Here is a 19,541-nt window from a genome sequence, read left to right as displayed (position 1 = left end):
TAGTTACACGGAGTAGCTGGTCAAATTAGCCATTTTGGGTTTCACGCATTCCAGGCCCATTGAGAATCTAGCATCGGCTTTTTATCCAATGTATAACCAACTAGGGTGAAAAGATGATATATCGGTTAGCGCATTGACATTGAAGCCGAGTGAATCCCCTCGATCATAGGCGGAGATAGAAGGATCTACACGTAAAAAGCAGGGAAAGGGACTTCTGGATATTTAGCATTGACTATAAGTACGTAGTTTATCTGAGGGTGTTGGTCCTCGTCTGAACAAACTTTTTGATGACCCCTATTAATCGAGAATGGGCTAGGCTAGTCCACTTCCATCTATCCGTGCGGTCACCTGGGAGATGACCCCTTAACTACCCCGCCGTACATTGATGTTGTTTAGCGCAGTAGGTCAACACCAGTGGAGAGATTCTCAACATTGCATGATTGTTCCGTCATATTCCCTACTAGTTTTTTCTATGTGTGTGTCACGGCCTTTGCTTACTCGGCACCTAAAAGCATTCAGCATCATGCGGGGTTTAGAAGATGGTCGCGATGCGCTTTTCCACATGAGCTCAGATGCCACGGATCGCCTCCGACATGCCTGGGATGGCTTTGTCGATTTTGCCATGAGAGACAATGTCCTTGAAGTTGCTATTGGTTTGATGTACACTTCATTAATTTCCATTGCCTGTCCAGGCCAATGAAAATTCAAAGATTCAATAGTGATCTGACACTACAAAAACGTGTTTCTCTCAGGATCGGTCAAGCATTCACGAAGGTCGTAACATCATTTGTCTCGGATGTGATCCTTCCAGTTATCTCCCTGCTGCCTTTTATTCACCGTAATCTTGATGAGAAATTCAGCGTGCTGCGGAAAGGGCCGAACTACGATTTGGCAGGAGGTTATAATACTCTTGCGCAGGCTCGGGATGATGGAGCCCTAGTCATGGCTTACGGGTATGCGATTTTCGTATTCAACATCGCTGCCAACCAATTGGGCAAGAGCTAACTTGGAATAGGGCATTTCTGAATAACGTAATGAGTTTCCTTGGTGTCGGCATCGTGCTATATGGGCTAGCTCATTTCTATGTTTTGATTTCACACGACGGATCAATGATCAAGAGAACTGTGAAGTGTAAATACTGCAGGAAGTGGATTAACCGCAAGGTAAGCGATATTTCGAATCCGTGTGAAGCCTCATGGTTTAAGGTTTAACGTGTGTTGTAATTGGGAAAGGCCGTTCGATGCGTGAATTGTTCGAGTTGGCAGGATGGAAGGGAAGATGTTGGACTCGCCCAATGCGAAGATGATTCTAACTAGCTTCGATTGCTTTCATCTCTCCTCTGTCTATGGTGTCTGTCAATTACTTTTATGTTGAAATATTGATTGCAGAAAAATAGCCAACTATGTGTTCGTGTGAACTCCTGGAGTTTCCAATGTACAGTAACTACAAAACAGAAAACCAACATTGTCAATTACTCTGCCTGCTCCTAGCCTTTCCCTTTGTCAAACACAACTGACTAACTTTGGCATGCCATGCTATATTCCGGGTTGATCTTCCCTCAATTGGGGTGTGTCTGCAATCCTAAATACATACTTCAACGCGCTATTCTTCCCATCTTTGAGATTTCTGAGTGCTTCTTCAACACCAGCCAGCCCGTTAGGCACAACCTCGAAAGGATGACCGGTGAACCAACCATCTTTCAACCCCTTTCCGAAAAGCCGAATGAAGGCAAATGCCAAATCCGCATCGCCAGGTGCTTTTTCATCCGATGCATGAGAATTGCCGACGGTTGTAGTAGAATGAGATATGCCGGAGGCGAAAACGCTCTCGTCATACGGCAAAACTCCAGTGTACCGCCCTCCGTTGGTATCCAATACTTTAGCCAAAACCTGGAAACTGGGTTCTGTAGTCACGGCATCTAGGGCGTATTTGATCTTGGTCAAGCCGACATTCTGGATGGCTGTGTTCAGCTGCTCGACAAGGTGAGCCGGACCTGGTCGGTAGTCAATGATTACATCACCCTTTGAGCGATCAATCAGTTTATCAACGAAAGATGACCCGGATCCGGCCACCACGAAGAGAGGATGAATGTTTGCACGCTGAGCTAATTTGATTGCAAACGCCCCAACGGCTGTGGAGCCGCCATAGATTATAGTTGGTATCGGCTCTGTCGCCCTTGCAAATGGAGTGGGAAGCCTCAACCGGGCGAAAAGGCCGAGAGCGGCTGTCAACCCAGCCAAGCTGTATATAAGATCAATGGAATAAGTTACCGATGCCTTTCTTGATCATCTCTGATGACCATCAGAATAAATTACTTACGGGATCGTTGCTGCTTCTGTAATCTCGTATTAATATTGATTTTCTTACACTTTCCCATGAGGAAAACGCTGTTCAACTTACCCTCGAAAGAGGTCTGCTTGGGAAGGTGAAACGTTGTATGAGCCCATGCAACTGCATATTCTGCGTAGCTACCACCAGGCGTTCGCATTTCATGGAATGCGGCAACCCTATCGCCAACCTGTGAAGCCCGGTTTCACTCGTGTCAGCAGCGCTTCATGCCTTTTCAAATTGGTTCCCGGTTCCCCTGTATTTATTTCACAAGACGGACCTTAAATTCAACCACATTAGATCCAACTTCATGCACAATTCCGGCAATATCGTCTCCTTGATTCATGCCTTCCCATCCCCAGAGATTGGGTGTTTTCCAATCCTTGGGGTTGCTTCCAGAGACCACCACCTTGATGACAACTTGGTCCGCTTTGGGAGAAGGAATTGGTGATTGAACTAGTTCGGCCTTGGGACCGGCATGAACAATGACTTCGTACATAGCTGGTTCGATTTGACAATTGAACCTACTTTCAAAACTGTTTACCGGGGACGGGTTTGAGTTTACCACAACCGACAGTTCTATGAGAGAGTTATATAATTTCCCAGATCTCGACGACAATTATTAATCAAAGCGCGACGCACATTACGCAATCATGCTACCTTGGAAGTATTAGATTGGGGCGGACTATGCAGGGATCTGCCTACCGGCTCTCCCACCGGCCCTCCCACCCGGAAAAGGATACTAAAGAAGGGTTAAGGGCATTCTTATCGGACTCTGGAGAAATACCCTATTGCGTTATAGGAGGTTTCTGTAAGACTGTGACCTGTATTCGTCTATCCTCACAATATCGGCTCCAGGACAACCACGACGACAAGGAGCCCTCAGAGATGTAGATATTGGCACAGGTACAAAGATTATAAGAATCGACGTGTCGAGAATCTGCAAAAACACGAAAGATATGGCAGAACCAGTGTGGGTCTTTAGATTGAATACCCTTGTCGATCTGATAAACGAAATAAGTACCGCAAGGGAATTCCGACAGCAGTTGTCACTAATGTACGAGCTTCATACAAGAGCTCGCCTGAGTAAAGCCTTTGCGAATACACGTTTCGAGAGCCTTGTAGAGAAGAAGATTGATTATTGTAGACAATGATGGTAGAGAATGCTTAGTCTATGTACCTACTACTAAGTTAAGTTGCGTATCTCCACCTAATCAAAGGTGTTTTGGTACTCTGCAGAGAATCGGAGGGGTATAGAAAACGGTTGGAGTTTTCTGAAAAACTTCATTTGCGGAAAACCTTATCGACGTGGGCGTATAGATCAGCGGTAGATCGCGAGATTGCAGTAATATCAATTGTTTTAAACTGCAAATACCTTGAGGTCCATGGTTCGAATCCGTGTGCGCCCTGGTATTTTTTTACATACCTTATATGAACCGAGAGCATCATCCCGAATCCATGAAAGGGGGTTGATACTTGTTGCAAGTCTACGTTTTTATTTTTCCGCCCACTCCACTCATCTCACTACGTATATAATTGTGTTAGTCCAGCAGATATTTAAAGTGCGCCAAATCCATCTAGCTTAATCTTTAACAATCATCTTAAGCTAGGTTGACTCAATCAAAAAGTAAATCCGTGCAAACTCGCACCCTGGTTAGTAGTTACCTTACTTGGCGAGTTCCACGGGTGCATCTTTTATTTTAATGGCACTGTACCTGGGCAACAAGAGCTCATTCGAAGTCAACACTGCTTAGAAGGTTCCAGGGTTCTAACACTCGGACATCTGGATAATGAAGCTAAATGATAAATAGTATTAGGGCTGTTAATACAATCAAATACTGTCCAAGACTATAAGTTTTCGACGACGTTGACTTGCAATATTAGGACTCATAATGTCGTGGAGAGGTGAGTAAAACCACCTATGGAGGTCCTCCTCCTTGTCCATGTTGATTGTACCGGAAATTTAGTCTCTTAAAGTAGATAAACACTATATGCACGAAGGAACGTTCGCGACATCATTGCATAAAAGGAGTCGCCCAGTGCCAGTTGATTACCGAGTGGTCGCAAGCGCGGCATTGAGAGCATCTAGTGCTGCTCCCTGAGTAACGACGGTGGCCTGATCGCTGTTGAAAGGACCAGCCCAAGCAGAGCCGACGATACACTCCGACTGACCATTGACATTCTCAACATTGAGGTCATTATTCCAAATACTCTGCGCATTTGCAGTGATATAGTTCAGCCAGTCAGTCTCCGGGTCGACAAGCTGCAATTTCCTCAATCCTCGGATATAAGCGCCCTTGAACATTTGAGCGGTCGTATCGCAATTGCTGCTTTTATCACAGCCCTCAGTCAAGATGCCACTGCTGCTGGTCACAGCAGAGCCTGAAGCAGTAGAAGCATCGGCAAGCGCTGCCGCTGTTGTCAGGTAGGTCCTGTTGCCGGTTGCCTTATAGAGTTCAGCTGCTGCGCCGAGAATGACTCCTTGATTGTACGTGAAAACATTGCCGTTAAGTGAGCAACCATTGCTAGATTGCAATCCGTCTCTGACTATGTGATCAGATCCGACAATGCCAGAGCTGAAGAACCAGTTCCAATTCTCCTCCGCATTCTCGAGATAACTCGAATCTCCCGCACGGTTGGCAAGACCAGCTGCAAGTTCGGTGTATAGACCTTATTTTTGAGATCATAAGTTTCCCAATCTCACAATGACAGAAATATGAGTTATAACTCACCGTTTGAAATGGCAGAAACATATGTTTTCGCCTTGTCCCACCAAATCCCACCACATGGTGTTCCCAATCCACCGACGATATCACTATAGATGGTAATGGCCTGGTTCAAATATGCTCTGTCTTGGGTGTAATCGTATACATCCAAGAATGCATTTCCCCACCAACCTTCATCGTCATACCAGCCATTCAAGAAGTTGACGTAGTTACCGTAACCGGGAGCTTCGGACAAGGTCTTAGCGAAGATATCATTATGGATGGAGCCGTAGTCTGGGTCGAGCTGGTAAAATGTTGCCAATGCAGAGATGAAGTTTCCCGATTGCCACCAGAGGTCTTTTCCGAAGAGGGCAGTGTCATTCACTGAGTAGGAGCGGAGCAGTTGGTCTCTAACCGGTGAAATGTGATCAGCCCTGTCTATTGGATGTTGAAAAGTGATAAAATCTGAACTTACGCGGTGCAGATAGCATTTTGCTCGTAAGTCGAGGCATCCCGCTTGGAGAGAAGACTCTTCATAGAACTGGCAGTAACAAGACTTGGAGCCAGAAGGGCAACCCCAAAATGCTTCTTGTTGACACACATGATGCGATAATCTGCTAGTAGATAGGTACTGAATTGTGAGAGTTACTGTACCTCGAAAAGAAGGGCTGGATGTGCTTGAGTCTGCCTTTGAACCCGATATGTCCAGGTAGTAGGTACAGGTTATTGTTAAATAGACAACCTTGAAAGCCTAACTGACAAGCCCAAATCGAAAGAATTGCATCTTAGTCATATCAATGGTGACATGGCAGTACGTAGTATTCTCCATTTTTAGTGCAGTGCTAACATGTATGTAGTACCGCAGAAGGGACTGACTCAAGCTGTGACTCGAGCGGGAACTGAAAACAAAACGTTGAATAGAAATCCCATGTTCCTTGTTTAAAGCCGGAAGGTATTTCATCAGCCGACAGCTCACTAATAATGGGATCCTCTAGGATTCGTCTGAAGAGAAGGGACTGTACTTGATCGAGCGTAGTGTACGATTTAGACTATCCCTAGCGTCCGCCCCTGAAGACTACTAGCTCAGCCTCATAATGCGACGCTGACCAGTGACCACGTAATGTTTGGGATCTGCAGCCTGGACCTACCAGTAGACAGTCAGCTGGCAGTATTATTTTGCCCTGTAGTTGACAGTATTCGCTGACGATAGTAGTCTACGTTCTTGACTTAATCAGTTATTCCCCTTCTTCTCCTCTTCGTTCAAACATCAACAACGTTCTCTCTTCATTAAATTTCTGGGTAAACTTTGAAACTTGAGGTGTGGGAATCCTCCAAATAGCGTGCGTTTTAACTACTCTGTAACCCGCTCTGGAACCCGTTTAGACTCCATAAATAGGTACCTAACTTTTAGGGCTATGGGGCAGCTGATTCCTAGATCGGAGTAGATCCCACCAATGTCGTACTACATAATCCCCATAAGTCCAATCCAATTTTAGTCTTGGATCAAAAAGACTTAAAAATCTCCCCGCACTAATCTTTTCAGGAGCTTTATCTACGACTTCACTTCCAAGGTTCGTAACGTCGGGTGCTAAGATCCATGAGAATAACAGATGAAGTACTACCCATGTAGAAGTGATATATATTTCAAACGGAGATCTAAACGGATCAAAGATCTATAGATCCTACAGATGAAAAATACTGGAGCTCCCGTCGAGCTTTAATGTGCTTTGTCAAACGTACCCTCTAGGGCTCTAACAAGCAGCTATTCCCAGATCTGGCCCCAGTTCATATTGATACTATGTATCTTCTGTGTAACATAGGATTCCAAAATGAGGAGTTCAAGCATGGATCTACCTATATGGGCATACGTGAATATTCCATGTAACTACGTGAACGGTCAAACAGCTGGGCAAGGTACCCTGCTTCTCAAAACAATAACCACTGCTCTTTACCATCGAGCACCGTCATGCCAAATTATTAGGATGCTTTATCCATTGCACCAGGATTGCGCCATGTATAGAAGGCCAAATTCAACTCTGCACAAAGATGTGAAACTCGTCATTGCTTTACAACCTAATTCTACGTTTCTTCAAAACAACGCTGGGTAACCCCTCTGGATCATTGCTCCCTGGTGGCGGAGGAAGTTGAGATTAGTCTATTGTAATAGGTCCTGGTTTTCATAGCTGGGTCTAAGTCTGCAATGTATATATCCCAAACATCAAAGGCTTTGCCCCCTCCTGAAGGAGTAGTTGGTTCATCACATTCGACTGTAATGGTAATGCGAGTATTATTGTATATCGAAAGGTCGCTGTCAATTCCGGCTAGGGGGACTCAGGTATTTCTGCTCTGCTGTGTCCGGTACCCGGATGTAGGCAAGCCTTTTTCGCTCGACAGTCTTTCAACACTCTCAGTACCAACGATATGCCGATGTCAACGTTGGCCGAGAAGCCTACCGCGCCTCGCCATATCACATACTCAATGATAACATGACCGATTCTGACACCGTTCATAGCAACGGGTTTAAACATCTGGATTTCGATCAGGTGTACAAAGAATGGTACAAAGAATATAAGGGCCTACTGGCTTGCAGCTATCGGTCCGAGGGAAGTTATGACTGCACTAGCATCATTTGTAAAGAGAAAGTCCCCGACAATTCAAGAAATACCATATGATATCCGTCTGGACTGCTATCAGTGGCATAATGCAATGTAAACACATTCCTAATGATTAATGTGTCTAAGGTGTTGATACACGCAAGCCGAAACAATCCATATTATATCAATTTGTTATTATCAAATGACAATCAATTCATTTCAGATACGAACTAGGTCAAAACAGATTACATCTTTACACATTTAATTTCGACCGAGACGCCAATAGGTCAAGCAGTTCAGGTAAGCTCCACGAGAATTCCTTACTAGACAAATTTGGTAGATTTTCATATACTCCCGTCATCTTACACTTAGTATGTTCGCCCGAAAGGAACAGGCGTCGTTGTTAACCTGCCGAAGCTACCTAGGTAGACGAGTATATTTCTAGACCGATTAAAGAGACGACCTCGAGGATAGCTAATGTAGGACGAACGACTCCAGGAGCGAGCATCAAGATGCCAGTTAAAGAGTAACTATTTCGCTGGCTGCATGAGTAGAAATTAAGATTCACAACACTCTATGTTGCTGAGCTTATTTACTTCATTCTCTAATCGCATAAGGGAGGTTATATCATCGTTGGAGGTAAAGTGCAACAGTACCAAACCAGCTGTGGCGTGTTGGCCACGAGGATATTGGCGAGAAGCACCACCAAGCAGCTTATAGCCCAAATTAGAAACGGTGTACCGGTAGAGACGAAGCGTAATACGGTGAGATATAATAACCCTCTAAGGTTAGAAATTCCGTTAATATCATATGAACCTTGGACATCTGGAACTGAAAGTGTAGACCAAGGGAGCGCTTTGGTTAAAAGATTTTGCTAACTCCCATGGCCTGTAGCAAAAGAAATAAATATCCGATATGGGAGTTTACAAGTGTTTGTCCTCGATAGTTAAATTAAAGGTGCAGTATTGTATGATAGTGTGATTTTGCTTCAGCTTGTATTACTTAGGGTCCTAGATTGCCATGAGTCTACGTATCACTAGTGGTCGAGAAAGGAGCATGGTTCATACTGAGTATAATCGTCAATACAACAGTTATACTGGGGACATATGATTAGTCGCCCAGGTACGGAATCAATCCACATATTGGCGTAAGGTTGAAGTTTGCTAAATTTTGACAAAATGAGATCGGCTAAGTGATTGCGCGATCTTCAGTAGGCACATCCACACATGGCTGGAATAGAAAGAATGTCAATTGCCATGAGTGAGAGGCTTGGCCAACGCTTTCTTTGTTTGTCTTGAGGCCACCACCAAAGAGCAGATTCATCTCCAGTATCATATGGCTCTCCACTGCAATCACCATCAAACTCATCCTGACTTGCTGGCCGAGTGAAACTGTTTAAGTCACGTACAATCTGATCAAACTTTGAAAGTTTTTTATTATATGGCCTTATTATTGCCGGAGAAGGAGCTCTCTCTCGGTAGGTGCGCCAAAGCTTCTTAACCTTGTTGATCGCAGGCTTTTGCCAGGTTGTTTTCCAATTTGCGTGGATCTATCTTGTACGACGGTTTGGATGAAGTATAAGCATAGCAGCATAAAGAGGTGAGTCATCAGTCTTGCTGTAATAAATGTCAAAAGCATACCAGCATTTCTGAACCCGAGAACAAAACTCTTTATCTTCACGATATTGAACCTTTATATTTCAGTTGAATTTCGATTTAATAGGATGTTTAATTACAACCCTTTTTTTCCAATTATTTAAGAAGGACGTCCATTGTATAGAGTACACGATCGATTGTTGCTTGATGGAATGGTTTAAGGAATTGATCAATTGTATGAATCCTTGACCAGTCACTCGGAGTTAGATAATCATCTCGAAGGTCATCGAGATACTCCTTTGTGTAGGTAGCAATTGCGCTTGAGTGATCCAGTGCCACCTCACACATCTAAGACCAGCTATTCCACCTCGTTCGGTTCTCCAGAAGAATCATTCTGCCTGCAAGAGCCTTGAAATATGCTGTACAAGCAGCTGAGCCACGAATGTACATAACTATGTTATGACACTTTCCTAATAGCCCTATAACACGAAAAGTCTGCTGGATAGTGGTATCACTTGCAAGCTTTCCTGTTTCTTCTTAGATCTTGCATAATCCAAGTTGATCCATTTCAATGCAGTTGTGAAATAGAAAGACTTGTACAGCTAAGTTAATTACATGGCTAATACAGCGGATTCGTTTGAATAAAGTATTTCACTGGAGCCCTTCTTCCATATTAAGGTATTCACCTATTGCATGGCAAAGTATATCATTTAACTTGCATTGTCAGTAAGATCCTATCTTTTGCACCATGCTGTAGTCTTGAAGAACAGGAAGAAGAGTAGCAAATCACTCTGCTCCAGAATGATTTGCAACTGTACGAAGACTAATTAGGGCTTTTGATAATTTCCTTTGATCTTGTCCAATAAAGTGGGCACAAATTCCAAGGAAAAGCAAGCTTGTTTGGAGATGTCCAGATATTAAGTGAAAGATGGATACTTAACTCTGCTTATTAAAGGGTTTTCCGTATAATATCCTTCTAACTTTCATATGATTAATCAATCTTCTTTGCAATTTCAAAGTGTGCCGTTGTAACTTTGTAGTGTAGTTGTCTGCCTCTGGGTTCAGTAATCGACAGAAAACATGAAACTCAGGCTATTCAACAATATCAAATGGGAGATTTCACTCAACAATTAATAAAACAAGTACCTCATTAATCGTGCCATTATCTAGGACTTTTTGAAGAACTTGAGTATCGATCTCTTTTGTTTGACCTGATGATATTGCTCGGAGGTACAATTGTTGCAACTGATCCAGTGTTGCAGATTGAAATGGACCTAATGTAGATTGAATATCAATTCCATGTTTTTTCTTAAGAGGATCACAAAAATTGTTACTTGCTTGAGCACTGTAGGATTCACAGTCCTTGCAGTAGAAAAGACGTTTTTTCCCTTGACGCTCTGGTTCTCCCTCTCGCGGCGTACAAGTATGCGCCTATGTCTCATGGGCCGATAGTTTCGTAATACTTCTTGGCCTTGATGTAGTTGAGTCTTGGGTGAGTGGAACTGACAGAAGAGACGGGTCTATTTCAGAGTCCATAGTTTTTATATCAAGTACAATTCCGTACAGTTTAAAGAATGGAGGGAGGAAGATGATGTGGATTGCCAAGACCGTTTCCGAATGCCAAGAAATATTGATAATATAGTCAATCAATATTGCCTTATGAATTGTCAATATTGATTGACGGGATTGATAATAAGAATATTGACAACAACACTGAACTCTGGTTCAAAGTTTCTCTGCACTTACCAAGGGAAGTCAGACTCCTCTATCATCAATTGTATTCCTCTTACTATGGTTCTTTTGTTAATACCTAGGTAGTGGTGAACTGATCTAATTTCAACAGCACCTTCCGGATGTAGTTAGTACACAATGAGGCTCTTTTCTTTAGCTAATATGCAATGAGGGTCTTCCACACCACATACAAACTCAACAGATACTGTGTCCAGCATCTCCAAGACACATTTCCACCGAGTTGGTTATAAATGATGTACATAATGTGACTTTCAACTCGTGTGACTGTAAATGCCTGATATTTCTCGAAAAATCGAGCTATACAAAGAATGCCATCCAAAAAAGGTCTAGCGTCTACAAGACCCGCGTGGGTCTACCCCACTGCGGGCCTTCGGTTTTGTAGGTCTCTTCCACCCATCCAATAATCTGGGCTCCCGACTTCTATGCCTGCCAGTTTTGGCTTAGTGCAAACGCCACTCTGTACATCGCATGGCAATGGTGGAGATGAATCTCTTTCCAGACCTTTGATTGGTGCATATATTCCAGATACATATCGAAATCCGATTGGCTACTACTTACTGCATTTCTTTGCACAGCAAAAGAATACACCAACAAATAGAAACAACCTGGACGAGAATATATTCATCACAATCAAAATTGATTCTCTATGATCTATATAATGATATGCATGTCGGTGTTCTACTACTGTTACTAGTATGTCAATTGCTCACACCGGCCAAGATGGAATGCATAAAAATAGCGCATCGACTCTAAACCGATGTCATACCAAGACTGGTCACTCACCTTTATACCCCGGTCAAGTGGCGATGCTGCGTCGGGCGACAATACTGAAATGGGAAGTACTCAATTTGGTAATTTTTCCTTGCTCACATACACAACCTGTGTATGCAGCTATGTATGTACCTCAAATATGACAGCACTGCAATATTTCAATGATTTAACATCCATTTGGTTAACGCCGTCCTCCATCCAGGTGGCTGATACGTACATGTTCCAGGATGCCTAGGCCAGAACCAACCGGTAATTCCGCAAGGACTGCCTGATTGAGACATAGGTAACGTGCACAGACCCCGAATCTAGACTCCTTATCAAGTAAATTTCAACTCCAGTCTTCCAGCCATCCTTTACATATCTGCGTCTGAACTCCATGTGACAAAATATCTAAATCAAGTCTAAACCCCGGTCTCCCTGGTCAATAACGATCGCGTAGTAAGAACCTCGGAAGAAGTCGTCCGGAAAATATTACCAATCAAACATCCAACACTAACGCGACAGCACAGCCACCAACACATACTTACGTACTCTTTCTTTGTTTCGGTGATTATAAGGGACAGAGGGTCATCTGAATGAGTTAAGATATCTCGAAATCATCAATCGGATTGTCTCGGCTGCTACGGTCATGGACAAGTTTCTACCACAACAACTGGGGGATAACGTATCATATCAGGCACTAATGCTTAGACCCTCGAAACCGACTAGCATCTACGTAGTAGCTGTTGTTGACCAGGTATTGGAATGTCGACCAAGTCGAAAGGCTTCTATCTAGACGTGATCGGCTTGGTTCAAAATTTGTGGTGGGTTCGGCGTCCCGGTGGTTCGGCTTCAAGCCCTAACTTGACTAACTAACTACTATGATGATTAGGTAATTCCATGCTACTTAACTACTTAAGTTAAGCTAGATGGAAATACAGGCTCGACTCGATCATGATTTTTGGTGTCGAACCGTGTGACCATTGACTAGACCATGGCCTGATTCTGTTCGTGGTTTTTATAACAAGGATATGCTGGTAGTTCATTGGTCGCTGAAACCAGGAATCAATTCTTTGTAGAATAGGCGAACAGGCCAATGGACGTGTGACCAACGTGTTACCATGAAAAGATCATTTCGCTTTGATACTAACTATCGGGCGTATTTGAATGACTACAGTCTGATCATCCGTTGGGCCTATTTACGGATATCCACAATGAGCAATACTGAATTTTGTCTCGATATTGGATGTTACTCAAAAGAACATCAAATCCCGAGACCCGCACTGCCAGTCTACCGGAAAATCATATCGAGCCGATTTTTCTAACAGATTAACATAAACCAGTTTCTAGCCACATCGCCTTACGATGATGTAGCAGCTCCGCCAAAAAAAAAAAAGAATCCGTGCGCTTACCAGTTGTAGTAAGCCCAACCATCGGGCAGTTGCTTAGTATAAACAAAAAGTGGCAGATTCGAATTTACACCGCTACCGATTTCCGATCGTTAGCTGTCGTTTCTCTCGTTGTGAACGATCAGCGAATGTCTTATAATCTGTTGTGGGTACGTCAGTTATTATCAGATTCATTTATTAACCAATTACCAGATATGGCCAATGCTAAAAGATCTTCCCATCAGCATCTGCGTTTCCAAGGTGACGGAAATATCCGACACGACTGGGTAAGCCAACGACGGAGGGAAGAGAGATAACACTAGAGAGTATGTTCCGGAAATAGATGTTCCTTATTCACGATCGTCCGATCAAGCGTAGCCAACACTCGACAGTTTGGATATCACATTCCGGGATATATCTGCTGGGCCATTGAGTGCTTGATGATTATTTCACGCCGTCCAGCGGACAGGTATCTTAACATCCACCATGCAAGCTAACGGCGCGAGTTGTTACAGAGGATTGCTACTTCAGTAAGAGTATGATTCTCTGACCTTGACGGGAGTGTAAGTGAATCCAATTGATCCTGCATGGACGATGAGCCTGGTAGCTGTTCATATCCTAAGGGATATTATTGGCGCTGACATGCATATGCGGCACGGAATCCAACATATCCAACACAACACCATACAGTACTACCCACTTACAGTTACTGGGTTCTGCGTAGCTACAGCGCGGACCAAATGGCGAGGACGATTTCCAACTGTTGGCTCTAGGACGGTACGCCTGAGCAAGCCTGCTGATGTACGCACCCGATCATTGACGTTGGAGTGACCGTATCTTAGGAAAGGACTCGATTGATATTCTGATAAGATCGCTGCTATAGCCCGATGGGTTGGGACAGGGACCATCGTCACGCGGGGGTGGCCTAACGATACGTTCTAGTACTACGTAAATAGCCCTGTAATCATATCAGTCGAATTTCTAACGGGGCGGTGACTCTTTCTAGAAAACATGGAATGTTGGAGACGGCATCACATGTCGGGAACTTGGACTAGCGGTTTCCGATATGCTTACTTTGAGTTCTTGTACACCAATATCTTGTCAGCTTGATAAAAACTATCAACGCCATGTGGCATCTGGAAGTGGCTGGTACTGTGGCTCTATACTCATCATCGACTGAACAGAAAAATGTACGCCGGATGTAAAAGAGCATACACTTACAGAGTGTCGCACCAAGTAGTTAATGAAATAGGCAAGTGTAAGCATAGAAGGAGGGATGATTTGCATCTGTACCGTCTAAAAGCGGCCGAGATGCTCCCGATTTAGACGACGCATTCGGTATGCTGATTGGCTGCGATCGCGCGAAAGGCACGGCGAAGTCCATACTATGTAAGTACTCGACCCGAAGTAGCTTCGTTCAGATCTGCGGCGCTAAACTATCACATACATAATGCAGGCATAAACGTATGTTACATACGTAAGCGTATGTAAATTACGCAAGCTCCGAGTGGAGGTACGGAAGCGACCCACGGGTTTACCTTTATCCGAGAGATGTATTGACTGAATCAGGAAAGTACTTGGCGGAATCGCATTCAGCGAGTGCAGCGACATATTTATGAGGATGCAGGTGTACCCATGCAGCATGTGCCTTGACAGTTCTGGATATGTGGTCAATCGCTATTTATAATTGTATGAGTAACAGGCTGTCGGAATTAGGACTTTATACGACACGGTCATGCCGACCATCCTGTCAATTTTGAATATATAATGATTTGCGCGGTTCAATGGCATACAGACAAATACAAACACCTAAGTAGATATTTACAATTAATGAGTGCAATCAAATACATAGACTGTATGCAACGGGTAAATCTCGTGGTAAGTTACGTATGACGCGGTAATACCGAGGGAATAGCTTGATTAGGAAAATACTTATCGTGCAGTAGCTTCTGCAAGTCTCCACCCGCGATTATCAGCCAGTTTCAGGCTTTCTCTGCTTTTGCTTGACTGTCCCCCTTCATATCCACATAGTCCATGAACCGTTCTCCGTTCTTACACACTGGCAACTGGCCAATTCTTTCTGTATTCCGGCTATTCCGTTTCGAGGAGCCACTACAGATGCTGCACGCCAGGGACTGATCGATGCACTGATTCAGTGAATATCAACAGGCAGAGCAACTGCCTACCGAGGGACATGCCGTCGCCACAGGAGCTTCTCTTCCTCTCACAGTCCTTCCTTGACCTTCTAGTACTTGCCGCGCTTACTACTGCTGCAACTAGCCTGAGTGTCTCTTTTGTTGTCTAGCTGCGCGCTGCCCCAATTTGTCTTAGGCTGCCACCAACTGAAGTGATCTCCTCGCTACGTACCCGTTCTCCGCCCTGGGTCGGCCTCAATGGCATTCTTTTTTCGATAATCATCATCTGGACTTTCTCTTTCTTTGCCTTCCTCCCCTTTCATAAGTGGGAACAATCGTCCCTTTGCGATCGCTACCAAATACCAACGACCTTGAACCTCCCCTTCCGTCGATCCATTGGACCGCCCAAACAAAACAAGGACTTCAAAGAAGGACTAAGAAGAGAATATAATAAGAGGATTCAGTGATGTTCGACCTATAAATAGGGATTCCGTCGACGCTTCTTCCCAAAACGGCCGCTTGGGCGTGCCAGCAGCTACATACTTCTTCGACACAACCACCACCCTGGCAGTTCTCGGGCTTCGAGAAGGCGTCGGCCCGGATGGACCTCTGCTCGCATCGTCCTTCGCTGTAGCTCGGCTTGTTGACGACATCGACGACCACACATTGGGATTCTACAACGACAGCTTGGCCGAGGAAGAGGTGGAGAAGGGGGTAGGATTGGGGAGGGAGTGGGATAGCCAAGAAGCAAGAGAGCATATGACTACGGTCGCAGAACAGATAATACGAGCGTCGAGTCGATTGGGGTGGGAGCACGTTACGCCTCATGACGGGCGGTTCGTGCTCACAGCTCCCCGCTCCTCTTCCCCTTCTACATACATGGACGCCGAAATGGATATCCCCCTCTTCTTCCGCGTGTCTACCATGGCAGCACTATCGACCAGCACGCTACTTCCTTTGGACAATGTGATGAGCATGGAATTGGGTAAAACTGCTCCTGGATTGGACCCGATTAACGTTCCTGATGTCGTTCGATTGCGGTCCGAGCAGGACTGCGACGAAGCCTTCCAATTGCTTATGTCTATCCTGCGGCAGCCTGAGCTGGGCTTATACATACGTCACATCGATATTCTTCGAGACACGCAATTCCATGGATGGTACAAGCCGACCCCATACCAGAGGTTTATTACGGAAGAGGACGGATTGTTACTACGATTAGCTGTTCGTAATGCAGGATGGTACGGCGCGGAGGAGGAGTTGGTCCTTAATATGTTGCTTCAACGACATTTTGACCTTGACTTCTCCCATGGCTTTCATTCGTATGTATCCGCCCCACCGATAAAAGCTTGGGATCGGTGCTGACACATATATAATATAATATAGTTCCCGCTCTCGAGGTGGTCGACATACTCGAGGCTCACATATGATTCAATCACTCGCAGCTCTCCTAATGTCCGTTTGTCCGAACCTGGAATCTCTAAAAATCCGCCCAATAGGACGATTCATGAAGGAAGGTTACCCAGCATTACCACTCGAGCAATTTCTATTACATTCTACCAGCATATTCAATTCGGTATTTCTTCAAAGATTACGGCGGGTCGACTTACTACACACCGACGACGCCCTTGATAATGATCCATTATTCTTCAACCGCTACGACCTATTATATCACATGTCTCTCTTCCACCAATTACCCTCCATCGAACACATCTGCGTTGGCGGCATGGAAATCGACGAGAACGGCCGTGAGGATTTTGCTCCGTTGACTTCCAACCTCGGTCGAATCGAACTCCTTCATTCTGTCTTACCGACAATGTTTCTCTGCTCAATCATTGCATCCTCAAAAACACTTCGACATTTTACACATTCTGTTGGCGGACGTGCCACCCAGGACACCGGCAACTGGCACATGGCATTTCCGGCTATTTTTAGGGCGTTACTTATTCATCGTGAATCACTAGAATCTCTCAACCTCGACACGGACGCGGACTATTCGGATGAACTCGAACAAGAAGAATTCGAAGAATATCTCGGCGATTTGTCTCACGATGTAGACGTCAATGAGACCGAGGAAGAGCGCAAAGCATTTATGAATAATAAATCAGTCGTTGAACTTGTATTCATGCAATCGGGAAGTCTCCGAAATTTCACAGCTTTGCGAAGACTGAACATTGGGGTGCGATGTCTTTTCCATATGGCACATGGCACTACTGGCGACTTTGCCTCCTCCAACCTGTTTCTTGCCGACGTCCTTCCCCCGCATTTAGAATCTTTATCGATCCGCGGCTACCAGCCTGGTATGAACTCATTATACGACGCTCATATACAGGATCTGTTTCAAAAGTTTGTTGCTGGACAACTAGGCTCATTGAAAGAAATATACGGCATAAGCGAGTATATCCCCAATTCAGCGACGGTGCATCTTGATGATGTTGACAGGTATCCGGAATTGGTGTGGATTGATGAACGGGATGCCATTGTTTAGCACTCGCATATACCTCGACCATGCCCACCATACACATACACTCGACCATATGCTGCATCATACTCCATCATATTAGCCGTTATTTATTCCTTATGGACCTCATTGTTTTTTTCATGACTAGATATACCCATTTTGTGTACCGAAATAGAATTGCATTGCGCATTTTTTTCCTCTACCTTTGATCCTGTTTCATCGCATCATGACCAAGCCGATTCTTCAAGTTTTTTATTCGCAGATAGAATCATCCATGACTCAAGTCAGTGTACGAATACAGACGTTGAATTCGAATCTTCAGGCTAATTTCTGTTTATCTCTCTTCCTTTGGGAATTGGAGTAGTTGGCATGTGTCGCATGTATAACAGCACAGCAATCATGAGACATATTATTCTTCTTCACCCCCATCTTCTTCATTCTTGGACGTTGTCTTTTGCTTCTTACTCTCCGTCTTGTCGTCTTGCCGTGTATGAACCCTTTTTTGGCCATGTGGCTCTTCCTTTTCGTTGTCACCGTCGACGATGTCGTCATCTTCATCATCTTGATTTGCTTCGGCGTCTTCGACGAAATCACCATCCTCTTGCACGTCTTCCTCGTTTTCTCCTTCCTCTTCGTGTTGTGCGCCATCTTCATTATCGCCATCTTCAGATTCATTCTTGGCGTCAGCATCTTTATTCTTTCTCGGTCCGGCCCTCTTGTTCTTTGACACATCCTTCGCTTCAATCTCACCATCCTCATCCTTACCCTCATCCTTATCCTTACTCCCAGCACCACCCTTACTAGTCCTCCTCCTTTCCTCCCTCGCCCTCTCCGTATTTCCCACATACTGCTTCCCTTGTTTCTCCCCTTCCTCCTTCTTCCTCTCAGTCTCCTCCTTCTCCTCCTCACTCATCTTCTCCCACGCCTCTTTCGGTAAATATCTCTTTTTCGTCCCATCATACTTCGTAGCATTCGCTTCTCCTTCTTTCGTCTGCCATTTTTCTTCAGTCCAGTTTGATAGATGCTTTTGTGATTCGTCTTGGCCTGTTTCTTTGTCTGTTGTGTAGGAACCGCCGCGTTTTTTGTATTCGGATGCCATCATTTGTGCCTATTCCCATGGAATTAGTAGGACATATTTTTCAGGTAAGGAAAGGGCAACACACCTTTCGAGCAGACCATTGGCCTGGTCGCCCACCTTTGTCAGAGGCATGAATTTCTTCTTTGATTTGGTCGCGAAGCTGGGGTTCGGTATATTTGTCGCGAGCAGGCATCTTGTATGTACGGGCTAACTAGTAAGTATGGGTTTGTTTTCGAGGAATACAGCAGCTATGAGTGATATGAGATCGAGGGACTTGAGTACGTTAATTGCTTGGTTGATGGACGTCCTTATATACTTTACCAATCATTATCTAGGTTAGATTCATCGATGAGACGGACCATGGATTGCAAGACAGTATGTCGTAGCCATGATGCATCACCCATCTAGACTTCAGAAGTTTCACACTAAACACGCAAATAGATCAATGAAACCAACATGCCAGATCGATCGCACAAATGACCTTATCGTGTCGTTAAATGGGAACTACTAGCCAGGAGCCTCATAGATCGAGACAATCCGATCTGTATCCACATAGATCTTTCTGGGTAGTAGATCCATACCAAAGGAAAGTTCTTGGCTACATCACTATACAAACTATGATAATTTCTTATTGAAAATCCCAGTGTATGCACTCTGTCTCGCAGTAGAATTAAGCTTATCGTAGCCCTACAGGTGATGTCACAAGGCCGTCGATTGAGTTCATCGTGAACCTCGGTGCTTCCGCATTGGTAATTGGA

At 44.5% G+C, this 19,541-nt stretch overlaps 5 protein-coding genes and 1 non-coding gene across 6 annotated transcripts, besides 2 other annotated features; 3 read left to right on the top strand and 3 right to left on the bottom strand.

Moving 5' to 3' along the window:
• The first annotated feature begins 287 nt into the window (after positions 1 to 287).
• TSTA_042600 (ion channel, putative) lies at positions 288 to 1,473 on the top strand. Its single transcript, XM_002484693.1, has 4 exons — positions 288 to 660; positions 753 to 953; positions 1,016 to 1,163; positions 1,233 to 1,473. Exons 1-4 carry the CDS (start codon positions 386 to 388, stop codon positions 1,314 to 1,316), a joined length of 708 nt encoding a protein of 235 aa, XP_002484738.1. The 5' UTR covers positions 288 to 385; the 3' UTR covers positions 1,317 to 1,473.
• A 62-nt stretch (positions 1,474 to 1,535) lies between these two features.
• Positions 1,536 to 2,827, bottom strand: TSTA_042590 (quinone oxidoreductase, putative; the record flags this gene model as incomplete). Its single annotated transcript, XM_002484692.1, has 4 exons — positions 1,536 to 2,241; positions 2,320 to 2,335; positions 2,401 to 2,518; positions 2,609 to 2,827. The coding sequence occupies 4 exons, from the start codon at positions 2,825 to 2,827 to the stop codon at positions 1,536 to 1,538; spliced, it is 1,059 nt and encodes a 352-aa protein (XP_002484737.1).
• Positions 2,828 to 3,638: 811 nt separating this feature from the next.
• TSTA_042580 lies at positions 3,639 to 3,737 on the top strand. Its single transcript has one exon. It is a non-coding gene; the product is annotated as a tRNA-Cys (tRNA).
• A 641-nt stretch (positions 3,738 to 4,378) lies between these two features.
• TSTA_042570 (uncharacterized protein) lies at positions 4,379 to 5,636 on the bottom strand (the record flags this gene model as incomplete). The annotated part of the gene is made up of 3 exons (XM_002484691.1): positions 4,379 to 4,998; positions 5,061 to 5,467; positions 5,509 to 5,636. The coding sequence occupies 3 exons, from the start codon at positions 5,634 to 5,636 to the stop codon at positions 4,379 to 4,381; spliced, it is 1,155 nt and encodes a 384-aa protein (XP_002484736.1).
• A 3,784-nt stretch (positions 5,637 to 9,420) lies between these two features.
• Positions 9,421 to 10,722: a mobile genetic element.
• A 5,302-nt stretch (positions 10,723 to 16,024) lies between these two features.
• Positions 16,025 to 18,029, top strand: TSTA_042560 (uncharacterized protein). The gene is made up of 2 exons (XM_002484690.1): positions 16,025 to 16,566; positions 16,631 to 18,029. Exons 1-2 carry the CDS (start codon positions 16,127 to 16,129, stop codon positions 17,730 to 17,732), a joined length of 1,542 nt encoding a protein of 513 aa, XP_002484735.1. The 5' UTR covers positions 16,025 to 16,126; the 3' UTR covers positions 17,733 to 18,029.
• An 85-nt stretch (positions 18,030 to 18,114) lies between these two features.
• On the bottom strand, positions 18,115 to 18,976 carry TSTA_042550 (nucleosome-binding protein, putative; the record flags this gene model as incomplete). The annotated part of the gene is made up of 2 exons (XM_002484689.1): positions 18,115 to 18,813; positions 18,869 to 18,976. The coding sequence occupies 2 exons, from the start codon at positions 18,974 to 18,976 to the stop codon at positions 18,115 to 18,117; spliced, it is 807 nt and encodes a 268-aa protein (XP_002484734.1).
• Positions 18,458 to 18,637: a sequence feature (GA-rich).
• Positions 18,977 to 19,541: the final 565 nt, after the last annotated feature.

The sequence above is a fragment of the Talaromyces stipitatus genome, genomic scaffold (assembly GCF_000003125.1).
Source record: "Talaromyces stipitatus ATCC 10500 scf_1105507295515 genomic scaffold, whole genome shotgun sequence".
Taxonomy (NCBI): Eukaryota; Fungi; Ascomycota; class Eurotiomycetes; order Eurotiales; family Trichocomaceae; genus Talaromyces; species Talaromyces stipitatus.
This window is presented reverse-complemented; position numbering and strand designations above follow the sequence as displayed.

Excerpts from the sequence above, each read along its gene's own strand:
- TSTA_042560 (XM_002484690.1), top strand. The coding sequence starts at position 16,127 with ATGGACGCCGAAATGGATATCCCCCTCTTCTTCCGCGTGTCTACCATG. Across the intron at positions 16,567-16,630 it reads TTCTCCCATGGCTTTCATTC|TTCCCGCTCTCGAGGTGGTC; the intron begins GTATGTATCCGC and ends AATATAATATAG.
- TSTA_042600 (XM_002484693.1), top strand. The coding sequence starts at position 386 with ATGTTGTTTAGCGCAGTAGGTCAACACCAGTGGAGAGATTCTCAACAT. Across the intron at positions 661-752 it reads GAAGTTGCTATTGGTTTGAT|GATCGGTCAAGCATTCACGA; the intron begins GTACACTTCATT and ends TGTTTCTCTCAG. Across the intron at positions 1,164-1,232 it reads GGAAGTGGATTAACCGCAAG|GCCGTTCGATGCGTGAATTG; the intron begins GTAAGCGATATT and ends TAATTGGGAAAG.